This window comes from Anticarsia gemmatalis, chromosome 20, assembly GCF_050436995.1.
Source record: "Anticarsia gemmatalis isolate Benzon Research Colony breed Stoneville strain chromosome 20, ilAntGemm2 primary, whole genome shotgun sequence".
NCBI classification, from domain to species: domain Eukaryota; kingdom Metazoa; phylum Arthropoda; class Insecta; order Lepidoptera; family Erebidae; genus Anticarsia; species Anticarsia gemmatalis.
Window position 1 is genome coordinate 8,021,478 of NC_134764.1, and position 17,338 is coordinate 8,038,815.

Here is a 17,338-nt window from a genome sequence, read left to right on the forward strand (position 1 = left end):
AATAAAAATAACGTGTAGACGCGAAAATGTAAGATTACACTCTCTTTTTTACATAATTGTTTAATTTAAATGTTTTACTAAATTGCATAACAGGTCATAAATTGCTAAGAATTTTAAAGTTGCGGTACCTTTATTGTTCCTCGACGTTTCGATTTGTCACGAGACGACTGATGTAGCTGTTAAACATCGTATCTTTACGGCGAAAGTTTCTACGCCTACACTCACTTATGGCCAGTTACTTCACCAAAATTAACGGATAAGGAATGACAGCCAAATTTGGATATGTATAAGAAAACTGGCCGTTAATGTCCACTATTTTTTTAATTAATTGAAATTGCGGGTACTTCGACACACAACACTATCTACACTTCACTGGTTTTACAATCACTTCATACTTTATCAGAATTAGTCTGGCTACATTATACTATTAACTATAATGTAGCCAGTCCTAAGCCTGATAATAACAGGATTATCTAAACCATCTAAACACATCGATTAATAACGCGACGAAAGGTCGTAAAGGTCACGTGACGCGTGCGCATCAAAGCGACCGACTGGCGACTTAATAAAAAAGTCAAGTTCAAAGTGTTCCCGCCCCACCACACCCCCCACCCCGCGCGTCGATTAAAAGTTCTAGTCTTGGGAGGTTGTTAGTGTTTTAAAAATAACCTTATATAATATTACATGTATTATAAGAAACAGACAAATAAAGTAAACCAAACTAATATTATATAAAACAACATAATGTAAATTTACTTTACTGGGAATTAACACGTTAATGATTTTTACCTCAATTGGCTTCGCGTTACGGCACACCGGTCACTCGGGCAGTAGTCGTTGCAATCGAAAAGTAAGTCCTGAATAGGATCTTTAGGTAAATAAAATTATTCAATATTAGAAAACATTCTTTAATATATTCCTAAATCCTTTAAAATGTTATACATCATGGTCCAGACCTCTTTATAAACGTTTATAATTATAATAATATTTATTTACAAAATCAAAAATATTTCGAAACTTTGTCCTTACAAGTTAACAACGCAACATGCATTTATGTTTAAAATTTTAACAAAAATAATAGAAAATTGAACTTAAAGAGAATACTTTAACAAGGAGGGGAAATGTACAGTAGATTCTATTAGAGTCCATGTTTAAAAAAGAAAAAGGACAAAAGAAAAACATAATTTACGAACTTATTGCATGTAACGGAACATTTTGTAAATAATATCGTCACTATAAAAATGTAAATAGAGGAATTTGAATAGCCAACAGAATCTTAACTAGTCTATTTTAACGAGAAAATCTTCTATTTCGAGTTTTTGACGCATAATGGCGGAGAGCACCACCTCAGTACTGCATACGACATTCAAAGTCTTTTCAGATTGTAGAAGGTAGTAAACTAGATGTAGATCATTCGGGACAGTCAGTACTAAGTAGCTGTAAGGCTTTTGCGTGTGCATCTCATTGATAGACACGTAAGAACGTCGGTTCTTCTCGACTTTGCCGCCGCATAGCTCGATCATTTCCGTCAAGGCACCTCGGGAAGGCTTCACGCAAGGAGTGAGGAAGAAGGTGATACCGTCGAATAGTTTCTTTCTCTGTTCCCCGCATAGTAATACTTCGGATATGTCGCATTTGAACATTTTATTGAAGGTGTCGTCTCGCAGGCCGTGTTTCGCTTCGTCGGCGAACTTGTTGAGTCGCTGGCTCTCGAGCACCCACTCCGGAGTGAGTAGATGTTTCACTGTGACTAAACAGCTGACTAATTTGCACGTTCTTACGAGTTTCTCCATAACTAGGTGTGTTGCTTCTGCTGCTGATGTTACAACTAAGCCGCCGAGTTGTCTGCAATCAAATAATGTTGATAAATACTCTTTATATTTTATGCTGTAATTAAAGTGACGTATACAATATAAGTGCTAAAGTTATTATAATTATTACAGACAACAATATCTCAATATTAACCGTTACTCTTACTCTTAAATCACCCCCACTTCCATGCATCATTCCTCAAATATATCCAAAATCTACATCTACTCACTATTTAACTACACAAAGATTATTGGCCTTTACCCATCCCTATTTTTTTACGGGAGATTCACATGTAATATGCTTATATTATACTTTTCTGCAGTTTTGCCCTTAAATACAACAATTTTGTTAAATAATTAGTACTTAATTCTAATTAAACTAATATTTACTCGACTCCGCTACTAAATTCCTGTTTACCACAACATATTTTGTTCAAGTAACCTTTGGGAGAGGCTAGTTCCTTCTGAACAATATTCTCGTTTTCATCGCGTTCAATAGTATCTTCACTGTAATTAAAATACTATGTATAGCTGATATTATGTACACATAATGTTCTCCTAGCCGATATACGGCCACGGCGCCTAGTTTCCTTGAAACCAGCTAATGGTAGAGACTTTGTTTCTACTGTACAAATGTGTGCACAATACACAGGTACACTCTCATAGCCCGGTGGGACGGAAAACCGACACGAACAGTGAGAGGTTTCAAAGCTCATGACCCATATTTAGTCTACATCCACATTGAAAGGCGACTAGCTTAGAGCCTAACAAGGTTTTGGCAATAAAGCAAGATTTACTATTTCTTTAACCTAGACAAGTCTAACTTTAATATTGCTAAATATCATGCAGTTACATAAAATGTAATATAGTAATTACCTGACGATAGCCGCTAGCTTGTTGGTTTGATGTGGTGTGAGGGCCGAGAACAGCACCCTGGGCGCCAGGTGGAGGGGCGGGGGCTGCGGGGCGACGCCCGGGGGCGGGGCGGCGGGGGGCGGCGACATGAGGCGGGGCCGCTTGGCGCGCCGCCCCCCTGCCGCCGCCGCACTGCGCTTGGCACGCTCGTGGGACTCTTGCGTTATGTTGATTGGCATCTTCCAGGCGTCTGCAAAAAGATAGCAATTATGACAACATTTTAGCCACTTGAATAAGTTATAAATTAATAAATTTAGTGAGCAAATCGTGACCGTTTAGTAATTTACACATAGTGAAATGAATATAAAACTCACTCATCAAATGCGACACTAAGCTGTAGTCCATGCGGAAAGGACTAGTCAGGTTGAACTGTTGGTACTTCGCATTCTCGATCTGAAAACAAAATCATTAATAAGGTTTATCGGCACTATAAGATGTTTTACATAGTGTTTTTAAATGCTTAACTACCGCTTAGAGGCCTCAGGTTAAAATACCGGGTCGCACAAAAAAGTTATTTGTAAGATTTTTTGCTGATCACATCTCAGCGCCAGTTTCAAGCACGGAATTTGGGGTCGTAGACCGCTACGCGTCTGGCATGTTGTAAATAACCCGGTTAGACTTATAATACTAATGTAATATATTATATAGTGTAGCTTAGCTACTGTCTCCCTCGCAGTGGTTACCTGTGAGAGCGCGCTCATGTTGCCCAGCAGCAGGTCGGTGAGCCAGGCGGCCGTGACCACGGGGATGCCCCAGTATAACATGTAGTGTAGCTTAGCTACTGTCTCCCTCGCAGTGGTTACCTGTGAGAGCGCGCTCATGTTGCCCAGCAGCAGGTCGGTGAGCCAGGCGGCCGTGACCACGGGGATGCCCCAGTATAACATGTAGTGTAGCTTAGCTACTGTCTCCCTCGCAGTGGTTACCTGTGAGAGCGCGCTCATGTTGCCCAGCAGCAGGTCGGTGAGCCAGGCGGCCGTGACCACGGGGATGCCCCAGTATAACATGTAGTGTAGCTTAGCTACTGTCTCCCTCGCAGTGGTTACCTGTGAGAGCGCGCTCATGTTGCCCAGCAGCAGGTCGGTGAGCCAGGCGGCCGTGACCACGGGGATGCCCCAGTATAACATGTAGTGTAGCTTAGCTACTGTCTCCCTCGCAGTGGTTACCTGTGAGAGCGCGCTCATGTTGCCCAGCAGCAGGTCGGTGAGCCAGGCGGCCGTGACCACGGGGATGCCCCAGTATAACATGTAGTGTAGCTTAGCTACTGTCTCCCTCGCAGTGGTTACCTGTGAGAGCGCGCTCATGTTGCCCAGCAGCAGGTCGGTGAGCCAGGCGGCCGTGACCACGGGGATGCCCCAGTATAACATGTAGTGTAGCTTAGCTACTGTCTCCCTCGCAGTGGTTACCTGTGAGAGCGCGCTCATGTTGCCCAGCAGCAGGTCGGTGAGCCAGGCGGCCGTGACCACGGGGATGCCCCAGTATAACATGTAGTGTAGCTTAGCTACTGTCTCCCTCGCAGTGGTTACCTGTGAGAGCGCGCTCATGTTGCCCAGCAGCAGGTCGGTGAGCCAGGCGGCCGTGACCACGGGGATGCCCCAGTCCCGCGCGCGCCGGTACTTGTTGCCCTCCGCGCGCTTGCACACCAGCACCGTGTTGTCGCGCGTCATGTACGGGGTCAGCTGTACACACACAACACTTTAGTATGAATTTACAGATCATTATTTGAAAGAGGCCAGTCCTAGAAAGAATCCTAGAAATACACATATAATACCGGGCGGGTGTGTAAGTGTGATGCAGTATGATGTAGGGGCTAATGTCATGTGTCACGGTGGTAGTTTAGTACCTTGGCGCCGATGTGTTCGATGCAGGCGGTGACGCGGTCGCGCTCGTCGTCCCGCCAGCCGGAGATAGCGGCGCGGTGGTGGCGGGCGGGCCGGTCCCGCGCCGCGTACATGGCGGGCAGGTGCAGGGCGTGCCACGGGGGAGTCACGCCACGACGTAGCATGGCGTCTGATAGCCAGTACGCTGTTACACAGCGCTTGGCGTCGCGGAGAGCCTGACGATCAATAGCATTGTATGAACACACAATAAATAAATTGTCAACATCGTTTAGTTGTTTGTTAAGCGCACGACAATGCTGTTGCGGGACGGTCGCGGGTGTAGGGGGGTGAAGGGGGGTGCAGGCACGACGGCGCCGACAGTGGTGGAGTGACGCGCAAGTGCAGATTATGCCCGCCGCTACAAAAGCGTCAATGCTGGTATTAATACCTAGCATAGAACGCTAGAACCCAACTCGCGGTCACGTCATGTAAATGTCACGCTGTCCACCAACGGACCAATGAAAATAAGTAGAAAGATTCATACATATACTTTTATGACTGCTTTAGAAAAGTTAACCTAGAAAGATTGGGTCTATCCCACTAGTCCCGTTGAGTTGTCCCGTGACGGGACAGCTGGCACTATTTTGTCCTAGTTGTCCCGTGGCGGGAACATGTAATGGTGTGTACCTGCATGACGACGCCATGCTTCTGCGTCTCGCACAGCACGTGCGTGACGCGCGCGCAGTACGCGGCCTCCAGCTCGCCGCCGCGCCGCTGGATGGCCTCGCCCCAGCGCGCCACGCGCTCCTTGCCCCACGTCGTGTCGTACTCCACCTACACCACAATCAAATACATTTATTTTAAACACCTCATTTAACATAGTTAACTTTGCCTGCGAAACTTTACAAATAAATTGTAAATCGTTGTTAATCATCAATTAAACAAATCAAACGCGCAAACGCTACTCGGATTTATACACTACTAAACATAAGCATGTAATTATATTACGAAAATATACTCACAATATGAAACACACAGCCCAACAGGAACAAATCCGGCGGCAGTTTCAAGTTGGGATTGTGTCCGTAGAACTGTGCCCGTGCGGGGGGCGGGCGCGCGGGCGGCGCGTACACCTTGTGGTGCGGGTGCGGGTGCGGGTGGTGCTGCAGCAGCAGGCGCGGCGCGGCGGCGGGCGGCGCGGGCCGGCTGTGCGCCGCCGTCATCAGCCGCAGGGTCCCCGCCGCCGACGGCTCGTGCTCCGCCCCTCCCGCCCCCCCTTGCAGGCGAATGCTCAGCATGTTCGCCAGCGCTGTCTTAGTCTTCGGGTTGACGAGCAGAGCGTTGCCTGCAACACATGTGTTCTCTACTATGTTTGGAGAACGTACTCGCAATTATTTTATATATTTTTAAGTGCTTTGATTGTATGATGATAATGACGTCAGTGATTTTTATTTTGTAGATTATATCAAAATACTCTTTGCTTAGACTGATTCTAGGATTTAAAATATAAATACATATACATATATGTTTATGATATTGCATGTTATTTTAACATGAAAAGCCACATTACTCCAGAAGCAAATCTCCATTTTACTGTTTTTCAAAAATAAAGCATCTGTTAAGTTTAGATGACGCTCAAAAGTATTTCTGTCGCTACGATACACTTCAAAGCGACAAAGTTAGCAGTATTGCAGTTTAAAATTTATTTGACAGGCGTTTCTTATTTATAGTCGAACTCGTGTTTATTAGATAGACACTATCATCAATTACTAAGATTGACTATATGAAATGAAAGTGATGTTTATAGTAAATATAAATATATGTTTACTTTGTTGCTGGTCGGGCGTGGTGGGAGTGAGTAGGGCTGCGTCCACCGGCTGTTCCGCGAGCGGGGCGCCGCCCACCACGTGCTGAGTCACCCCCGGAGACACCTGGACACAGACACATCTATAATGTACATCCTACTAAAATGGTAAATGCGAAAGTTTGTAAATATGTATGTTTGTTACTCTTTCACGCAAAACTAAATAGATATATATGAAACTAGCTGTGGTAGATTCAGTTACTGTAACGACCTTTATTCTGCCCCGATAGTTTAAAACACCCATCTAACATTTTTAGCGATATTGATTATATGTATTGCCGGGATCAGCAAAAGAGGAGCACCTAACCATCTTTTTCTATGTTGCTGTGTTACTATACAGCAGTTTTAGCTTAGCAATGTAAAGTACGCTTTTGTAGGTTTTTACACCTTTTTAAAGATTCCATTTTAATTTTCTCAGTTTTTACTTCTTGTTAGATGCGTCTTTTCAACTATCGGAGGCAGCATACGTGTCTACATTTGACCTAAATTGATAAATAATATTGATTCAATACTTTTGAAGTCATGACTTACAACTTGTTTATGATGATGTGCCACATGGTCTCTCTGTGCTTGTAGTTGTTGTAACCGCTGGTAATGCTGCTGACGTTGCAGCTGCAACTGCTGGATCTGGTTCTCAACCCCCCCTCCAGCGCCTGGAGACGCCCCCACTGGACTCGCAACGCCGGGGGCACCTACTGTGAAAAAAAAATTATGATGTAGATATAAAACTATGAACTCTTGATTAAAATGCATTCTGTCATATGTTTCAAGTCTTTGTCTTTGTTTAGCAAATATTATTTATAATTTGAATTAAAAAAGTAATACGAAACTTTGACAGTGAAATTTTGATCAACATCTAAAGTAAAATTTATAAACCTTTCAAAAACCACGAGCGAACAAACAATCTCTAAAATTATTTAATCAGGAAAATTGGAGTACAGGTAATAAGTCAACTTAGTAAAATTATCTCCAGTTTGTATGAAATACAAATCTTATTAGTACATAAACATTGAAAGGAACAACCAGTATCGATGTCATACAAAAACCAAACAACTCAAACCATATTTTGAAACTTACATGTTACTCAAACATTTAGATAAGTACCACAAAAGTATTTCAGTAGTGTTATTCTAAGGTCATTTTAATCACGCGAAACGAAAACGCTTCAGGTATAGATGACGGTTAAGACTTCTATCTACGACATTTTCACGAGAATGTAATAATATTAGCTCAGGGATGTCTTTATCTAAGGATCTACCCGATTATAAAATGGAGACATTCGCCCACCCGAGACACTGCAGTCTATACTAACTCCTTCCCCACGGCTGCAGTGTCCCAAAATCCCACACTATATCTCAGATTCCTATGCCATTACCCTGCATCCCAACTACTGCCAAAATTTCCCATTCACTTGCCAGTTTAAAGTAGGATTCTCAAGGACGATTGACGATAGGCAGACGGTTGTAGAAACATGAGCCAAGTTCCTCTAAACATGCTTTTTGAAAAGAAAACACGTTGCACCGATCCCTCGTAATTTGGTATAAGGACAAGAGAGATTAGAATACAACTAGCTGACCCGGCAAACGTTGTTTTGCCATATAAATAGAAAAACAAAATAGTGTCCCTTATGGGTATGAAAAATAGATGTTGGCCGATTCTCAGACCTCAATATGCTCACAAAATTTGATGAGAATTGATCAAGCCGTTTCTGAAGAGTATGGCAACGAAAACTGTGACGCGAGAATTTTATATATTAGATAATGTATTAGTTATCTTACATTCAGTATCTTGGCAATCCATTTGTCACAATTAACTTAAACTAGTGTTCCTGTTGATTTGTTCGTAGTTATCGTAATACTAAACACTTTAGAGCTAGGTATCACTTTGAAATTGTAATGCGCATCGATACACCGTCATTATACGGTCAAATGATTTAAATACCAAAAATTCTAACACGATAACAAGATTTGTATTCTCTGGAAAGGTCGGGATTTTTCCACTGATTTGAGTGCATTATAATAATATAGCTACTTTGTAAATCGCTTTTGATTCTGTTAATATCATTTTCATAGGTTCTTTACTAGTTTTATTTCTACACTAGCTGACCCGCGCAACTTCGCTTGCGTCACCTAAGAGAATGGGTCAAAATTTTCCCCGTTTTTGTAACATGTTTCGGTGCTACTCCGCTCCTAATGACCGTAGCGTGATGTTATATAGCCTATAGCCTTCCTCGATAAATGGGCTATCTAACACTGAAAGATTTTTTCAAATCGGACCAGTAGTTCCTGAGATTAGCGTGTTCAAACAAACAAACAAACAAACAATCAATCAAACAAACAAACAAACAAACTCTTCAGCTTTATTATATTAGTATAGATAGTATAGATAATGTACATGTTGCAAAAAAGTCCCCTACTACCTACGTCTGTTTGATGGGATAAACTTGTGCTGAACGATTGTTTTATGTATTTCTCTCGGATAGGCAGTGATTCAAGAGGATGGTTTCAGTGATTAGGTATTATGATTTTAGGATATTAATTTAAGATTAGCTGAAATATGATAATGATTTGTAGGCTGTCTTGTTTTCAGCAAAATAAAGGATTATTTCAGTAAAATCGACTTATTCAATTTCACTGAAGTGTAAGTCTCAAGTCGCGGAAACTACAAGTATAAAGTATCTCGCGCAACTTGTAAAAGTCACGTCAGAAATTCAGCCTAGATTTTGAATTCACAACCACTTACACATCTATTAAAAAACTAACCACTTGTATTCTCTTTAAAAACATTTTTTCGACTATTGGGACAGACGGATGATAACAGATGGGTCCCAACAACAGACGCGTAGCAATCCTGGGTAATTTTTGCTAAGTAAGTATAATTTTATTTATAAGACTATGTTACCTGGTGACTGTGGCGGCGGGGCAGGCGCAGCGGCCGGTATCGTCGCCGCACGCGCTCCTTGTTGCTGCAGCCATTGTACCTTTATAATACAAAATAATATAATATTAATCATTATTGTATGGAAGGCACTCATGGCCAGGTATTCAGTCAATAGATCTACGCCACGGACATTCACGGATTTCATAGCGACATAGAATTTCATCTTTTCCTAGCTTTGATGTTAAATTCGGTCTTAGTCTTTTGTAATTTTTAGACAATAGTCAAGCCTCTTGTAATGACAGCAGTCCGAACTAATTTCATATAAGGTTGACCTAAATACAAAATGGACAATACATAAGTAAAGTATATAAAATCTCGTGACAGTGTTTATAGTCTTCTCCGAAAAGGCTTGATCGTTTTTTTACTTGAATCTGGGAGATGTCGCCGACGTCTTTTATTTATTCCTATGTGAAAAAGAATCTAGGTCATTTAAATTTTTAATTGGTTGTTTGTACCTGTTGTTGTTGAGCGAGTCCCGGTGTTAGTTGACTGCGTATGAACGTGACACTCTGTGCTCCAGCCGGGGCTGGTGCGCCCGGTGATCCGGCCACTACGCCCGGCTGAAACATAATAACACCATTAGTACAACTGCTTGTTTAGCCCAATAATCTCTTCACGAATTTATAGTGTGAACTACAATGGGGTTGACAAAGGCCTGTCCCACGACTCGTCAAGCGGAACAGGAGTATTTCGTACATCTGGCGATATCGCGCGATTGGATACCGTATTGCCCTAAAACCTAGTGTATTTTTTGCTATAAAGTCTTAGATATTCTACTAATAAAATTAACGCAAATTACGTAAGTATGTATACAAGGGTTCCATTTATACATGTTTTAAACAAAAGTAATACTAGATTTTAGTAAGTACCTGTTGTTGAGCAATAGCGGCTGCCCGTTGCAATGAGAGTTGCCTCCTCTTCTGCAACTGGGCAACAAACACGGCTCGTTCCTGCGGCTTCATCTGTTGCAGTTGCGCGTGTGTTTGCGCATCCAAGTGGATCAGTTGCCGACCGCCGCCCGACCATGTCACCTGACAAAGATATACACTGTTCTAGACTGCATAAAGTCTTATATGCAAGGAAAATTATGAGCATTTATGACTTTTTAAAACTGAGAATAGATTTCTCATGTTGCACTTTCAATCTATAAGGTCTTAGATGGTAGAAATATGTCATCACCTTTTGAAACTGTAAATGCAATATGCAAGTTTATTTGATGTTTGGTTAGTAAAAATAGTTTGAGATTGTCAAGAAAATTATTAGTCAATGAGATACAAATATTAGTGTTTTCCGGGAGACTAGATTGTTAGTAAAAAGTTAGTAAAATAATTATGATTATCAATAAGAACATAGTTACTTTCCACACTCTTATTAATATCAAAAATTACATTAGAATATTCCTGGCTTGCAGGAGATATCATAATATAGCTGTAACAGCCTAGGATTTTGGGATTAACACATTTATTCCTATAAGAAAGAACAAATTTGCTTAAGGAAGGAACACACATGGTGAAGATAGTATGAGGTAAAATTTGGATGAGTATAGATAAGGGCAGATATATATACTTTTAAGAAGGTTGGTTAGAAAGGAAACAGAGATAGAGAAATATGAATGGATAAAGAGTGTATAGGGTTCACCCAAAATAGCATGGAATAGAAGGATCCCATTAGAAATTGTGTACCCCAGAATTGGTTCAAGGTATTAATAAAAAACATGAAGCTGTATGAAAAGAAGTTTCCTTTTTAACTTCAGAAAAGGGACTAAACACTGATTGCTTTCAAATTACTGAAATAAAATGAAACTGAAATAAATAAAAGAATGTATAAATTACCCTAGGACCGACAGTTCCTGGCTGTGCTATTTGTTGTCTCTGCAAGTATTGTTGCTGTTGCCATGTGACGTTCTGACCTCCTTGCACTATTTGTTGACCACCGGGAGACACAATCTGCTGTGCACCTCCATGTGTAATGATCTGCTGAATACTGCCACCTGCTGTCAACTGCCCCCCAGCTTGAGGAGACTGTGGCATCTGTGTCAAAACTTGCTGTGTTTGCCCAACCGCTTGACCCAATATTTGCTGACCAGACTGCGTAACAATTTGCTGAGGTGACTGAGCTATCACCACTTGATGTTGCTGACCCTGCTGAGTTATCATATGCTGCCCTCCTTGTGACAAAACTTGCTGAGTTCCTTGCGTAATAATTTGTTGTCCACCCTGATTCACTATCTGACCTCCTTGATGAACTATCTGGCTTTGAGACACTATTTGCTGGCCACCTTGCAATGTCACTTGTTGGTTCCCATGCACCAATATTTGTTGCTGGCCAGTATGTTGGTTAATTAATACTTGTTGAGAAGCTTGCACTATCTGCTGCTGACCAGAGTTACCAAGCAGTTGCTGCTTTTGAAATAGTATTTGATGATGTGTCTGGTTGATAGGCTGGCCTTGTTGGCCAATAGGCTGCTGAAGTATTTGCTGATTAGATTGTTGTATTGTGTGTTGTGGACTCAACTGTGGTTGTTGGTTGTTTATCAAAGCTTGTTGCTGAGTTTGCATTATCTGTTGCTGCAATATAACTTGATTCTGAGGTGTTCTGGACTGAACTAAAGGATTCCTAATTATCTGATGCTGTCCTTGAACATTTTGCACCATTTGAATGTTTTGCTGTCTCCAAGCACCTTGTACTGGCACATTAGTGTTCTGCTGAGTTTGTATAGTTTGTTGTACAGACTGTATCTGTTGACCCAATACATTTTGCTGGTTAGAATTGCCTACGAGTTGGTTCAATTGTACACCTTGGCCAGTTTGTCCTTGAGATGAGGTCACTAACCCCTGACTGACCACACCCATATTGATATTTTGCTGTTGATTGGTTATAGATTGCACTGTTTGTTGCTGAATGAGACTTTGATTCTGCGAAGACATTTGCTGTCCCGATGTTATAAGTTGTTGGTTGATAACTTGCGATTGTCCCAAGTTCTGACTGAGTTTAGCATTCTGTAAGTTTTGCGTAGACTGAGCTAGCTGTTGAGCTATATTTTGAACTGCTTGCGAGGCACTTTGCTGACTCAAGCTCAGACTTTGCTTCATGGCCATGTTCTGTTGCTGTTGGAGGTTGTTAGCACTTTGACTCAACATCTGACTGATGTTCTCAATGTGTTGCTGTGCTGAGCTCATGGTAGTGGGAGGCTGGTTGATATTCTGCTGCAAATGATGTTGATTACCCTGTATGTGTTGCTGCAATTGTCCAGGCATCTGTGACATCTGAGATACAGACACATTAGGCTGGAACCCTGGCTGATTCTGTTGGTTACCCATCTTGTTTTGCTGCTGCAACATTTGCATTTTCAGTTGACGTTGCTGCAACATCTTTTGTTGTTGAATTTGTATTGCAGTTAACCCATGAGGCTGTTGTTGACCTTGATTGTATTGCTGCTGCTGCTGCTGTTGTTGCTGTTGTTGTTGTTGTTGCATATTCAGTTGTTGGTTTTGCATTCCCTGCATATTAGCCTGTGATACTATAGTGTTCTGTTGACCAAACTTTTGCAATAGTGGTGAATTTGCTTGACTACCTTGTATCTGAACATTTTGAGTGACAATTCCTTGTGGGATGGACTTACTCATGATACCAGAGGTGGGCATTGATGTTGATGTGTATCCCATAGAGCTAATGGGAGTAGTGGGAGCAACTGAAGCACTAGAACTGGCTGGGGGATGGTTCCACGGCATCCTTTGCTTCAACTTGTCCAGCAATGCCTGTGTACTGTCATCCTTGTTCTCAGCCATGTTTTGTGTGGGCACTTCGTTTTTAGCAATACCTTCCTCGAAATCAAACCCAGTGATAGCACTAATACGGTCCATAGCTTTCGGAGGTGGTTGAGGCACAACTAACAACTTAGGGTGAAATATTTCCGCCACAGCTTGTATCCTCGCCCGTATACTCTCCAGCACCCAGTCTGGTGTAACTATCTTAATCTTTGACGAGGGGAGTGTAAGCGCGGCGTGATATTTCTTACCCGCGGCCGAACCACAGATCAGGTGGCTACACTGAGAGTCCAAGTTCAACTTTACTTTGCCACCATGATACGTGATAAGAGCGAACAAGGTTTTCGCGTCGGCCGCACTCACTTTAGATATACAACATACAATGTTAATAAATATCTTGTTCTTGTGAGGACTGTAGGGCTTCGGGTTGGCCAATTTCTTGAGGCGCGCGCACGCTAGCACCCAGTGCTCAGTCACTGCAGGGATCTGGTAGATGTCCTGGGCTTCATCGATGTCGGTATCTTCAGCATTTTGTCCGCAGATTAGATGCGTGACATAGTCAGAGAAATATTTTGTACTCTCCGCACCTCCCGACTGCAGAAGCAGCATAATCTGCAATTCAGATGCATCCTTAAGTAAAGCTGTTTGAAAATAACACAATAACAATAAGAAAAACCAAGGTAAAAAGAACAAAAAACAAACCCTTTCCGAGACATCGCCAGACACATAATATTTGACATCCTTGAAAATTGGCTCTTGCAAAGTTAAAGAATCTAAATCGTCAACAATCGTTACCATTTTCTGTTATACGACAACGTTAAAAAAACATTCGATTTACAAATTAATTACACATTTTTGCATTATTTTTCAACAAAACGCCGAAATCAAGCTACGACGTCCATGATTAATATTGCGAGCAACAAAAAATAAGTAGGACATTATTCGCTCCATTATTATCAACGGATATTATCAGTATAAGCTAAAAGAGACAAGTTATTTTGTTAGTAAGTATATTGGGATAATTATTTATATTATCACAATCAAATTAAATAACATTTATAACAATAAATACATATACAAAAATCCCAAACCAGAACACATAAAATTATACACTTTTTTAAGCTGGCAGCACTATAAATTACGTTTCGATATTGCTCTGTCTTAACTCTATAATAATATAGGATTTAATCATTAGAGATTATTGCACTTATAAAAAAATGTACGTGGAATAATCATATTGTACTCAAATACCTAAGAAATAATTAAAAACAACATTATATCGTCTTCTTCAGTGTCAAACGAGCTAAAGGGACTGAAGAAAGAAATTATCTACGAAAATGGATTGAACATCCAGCTGCCAGTATTAGGTGCCTTTACGCACACGCTCTCACGCTCAACCCATGGACAAACCCAATGGGTTAGTTTCCCTAGTTTTCGAAAGTGCTATGTTTCTTATCCAGAATACTAAGTACCTAGTAGGTAACCATAGGTTAACAAGTCTTTTTTTTTTTTCATTTTTGTCTTTTTCTTTCATTTTTTGACTTATACCTACTTGGGTAAAGTATGAGTGTGATTAATTTCTAAGACGACGTTAAACGATTAACTATACCTACCTAAGTATTGTATGTGCTGTCTACGATTGAATATCACATTACAGAACTAGAATACTAATAAGTATTGATAAATGATGTATTTATTTATTTATAAAGCGCCTTAAACAAGCCTCATGTAAATTATTCATATAATAATTTTCGAAATCTCCACTTTTTATGTTTTTTTTAAATATATCTAGCTTCCCACTATTGCACAGCCTATAGCCAAACAAAAGTATCTATAGCTTTGTTTATATATTACCTATGCAAATACTGGTCCCCGAATTCTCTGAACGCTAAAAAATATCTAAAGTAGGTACATAATTATGTTTGTGTAATCTAACGTAAATTATAGAATTATACCAGCCTACGTATTCATATTTACCTTTTTAAACATAATATTATGTTATAAAAGATAAATAAATTGGAATTTCCAACGTTTGGGAAAAACAGTAAAAAGAGGGACCGCTGACGTTAGATTAGAGACAAAACGATTAAAGACCTAGTTGCAAAAACTTCATTCATATTGAACATGTAAATTAGTAACCGTTTTTTTTCTTTATTTTGTGGCAAAAGCTCAACGTACGTCTGCACTCACTTGCCTGCCTGATTTGCCTGGCTTGAAAATAATGTGCTCTTTAGCGGAAACGGGATTTTGTATATGGCGACCTGAGGCGTTGAGGTAGTTGATGCTGGCATAGGATAATTAAGAGGGATTTAATTCCTTGACGCTTGCCTAGGATGTTGTGTGGAAGTGGTGATCTTTGCCCTGAGCCTAGAGTACGCGAGCGCCAGCTGCTCTCGCTGTCTTAGGGCATTAGATTTGCTTTCGGAGCGGTATAGCGGTGAAGCCTCAAGATCTGTGAAGGCTTCTTTTTACGTGAAAAACGCTCATCGCGCGTAATAAATATCGAATTATGTAAAAGACACGTGTATTGTGCCCATGGGCACAATACGTAAACAAAAAAAGCTATTAATTGCTAGTACTAAACAAATTATTTTGTGTTATAGCTAAGAACTGCCAAACTTAAACGTACCGTCTTTTATCGCCGTTATTTTTTTAGCTGATTCTTTTAATAGTGTATTGTTAACCATGAACCCTTCTTACCTTTGGGTTATTTTGTTCATTTTTTAGTTGCGTGTGGTTCAAACAACGCGGCGTTTAAGAGGTTAAAAATGGCACCTTAACTGTTGCTTGATAATTAATGTATTTTATTAAAAAATAATAGCATTATACCGATATCACACTTTTTTATCCTGTACTTAAGCAATATATTATTTGACCCTTAGGTACTGAAAAAAATAAACAAATTATATGTGTGATTTCGAACTAATAAAACTTTTTAGAGCTTGGGGCAACTTACCGCCCCGGATTATTTTTATTTTATTTTATTAACGTTTATAGATTATATTTATATGTTATTATATTATAAACGAGAATACAACAGTAAGTCTACTTAAACTAAGGAAGAGGTCAGGGGTTAGACCTTGATTCTACCGCACTAGCTAAGTCTGCGGGCTTAGCATTTATTCACTAAATTATATTCAGGAAAAGCTAATATAGGACTCTCAGGGATTTAAAAAATTCGGCAATTGAAATGTCAAATTACGTCACCGTAGCCGATACGACCAGTCCAAAATCGGACGCAGGACCGATGTCTTTTGCGTGCTCTTCTAGGCAGGTCTACGACCTCAACTTTCTACCGTCGGCAAAATGAGAAGAAAACTCAGGAATATTTTTTTTTATCGACTTGGGATTCGAACCTGAGACCTCAGGTTCGGAAGTCGCATACATTGCCAACACACCACAGCGGCAGTAAGCAAAATTTTGATAAAAACACACTCGAAAAATATTATAATTTTATTTAAGTTATTCCAGCTGTTAAAAAAACCATAGTGAAAATACTCGTATTGTGGCGAAAGCTTGTCGCATTCGTCACTGTAGGCACCGAACGGCCGAACGGTAATTCCCCTGTGGCGTATACAAATAACTAAAGGGTAACGCACACTGTGTAAATTATTTGTGCTTCTTTCATTTATTATATTTTTTTCTTCATAATGTGTGTCATAAATAGTACTACATTATTTATTATAAAATGATTAGCGAAGCAAGGGTCTTGATCTTGCGAGTGAAAAGAGTTATAGGATCACCTTGGATCCTAGTGCTTACCGGTGTTTTAAATTAATTGAGTTAATGAATAAGAAAGGTAATTAAAAAACAAAGATGTGGGATCCTTTCCACTCCTTTTATCGGGATTATTTTTAATTTGCTCAAATGCGAGTTTTAGTTTGCGCCAGTTAACTTTGTGTGTCTTAATAAAGCGACAAGCCGCTGCGCAGAAAACGAATTAAATTAATACTGAAAAGAGACCGACACCCCGAACATACGACATAATGGCATATTTCCTAGAAGCTCTCTAGCCGCGTAAACTTGCAGACAAGTCTAATTGGTCTTTTATATCCCTACCTTAATTCATTTAATTAAAATGTGGTAAAGTAGTTAAAAGTATCACGGCCATCTTGGATGTTTCGCGCCAAAACTGGTATTTCCAAAACGTGTTTGCAATCTAACAATTCATTTTCCTATTTGAAACGTAAAAAACGTGAAATCTCGTTTGAAAACAAAATTGAC

At 40.4% G+C, this 17,338-nt stretch overlaps 1 protein-coding gene across 5 annotated transcripts; it reads right to left on the bottom strand.

Annotated features, from left to right (window-relative positions):
* Positions 1 to 892: 892 nt before the first annotated feature.
* LOC142981369 (uncharacterized) lies at positions 893 to 14,023 on the bottom strand. 5 transcript variants are annotated; one of them, XM_076127237.1, is made up of 15 exons: positions 13,817 to 14,023; positions 11,180 to 13,726; positions 10,217 to 10,378; positions 9,803 to 9,907; positions 9,309 to 9,387; positions 6,939 to 7,102; positions 6,372 to 6,474; positions 5,566 to 5,909; positions 5,231 to 5,377; positions 4,567 to 4,779; positions 3,410 to 4,402; positions 3,041 to 3,119; positions 2,688 to 2,916; positions 2,254 to 2,318; positions 1,692 to 1,845 (listed from the first exon to the last, which is right to left on the bottom strand). In XM_076127237.1, exons 1-15 carry the CDS (start codon positions 13,910 to 13,912, stop codon positions 1,829 to 1,831), a joined length of 5,343 nt encoding a protein of 1,780 aa, XP_075983352.1. In that variant the 5' UTR covers positions 13,913 to 14,023; the 3' UTR covers positions 1,692 to 1,828. The 5 variants fall into 5 exon arrangements, with proteins under 5 accessions (XP_075983354.1, XP_075983351.1, XP_075983353.1 ...); XM_076127239.1 differs by lacking the exon at positions 2,254 to 2,318 and having other exon boundaries at positions 893 to 1,845; positions 4,250 to 4,402; positions 5,566 to 5,888; XM_076127236.1 differs by lacking the exon at positions 2,254 to 2,318 and having other exon boundaries at positions 893 to 1,845; positions 5,566 to 5,888.
* Positions 14,024 to 17,338: the final 3,315 nt, after the last annotated feature.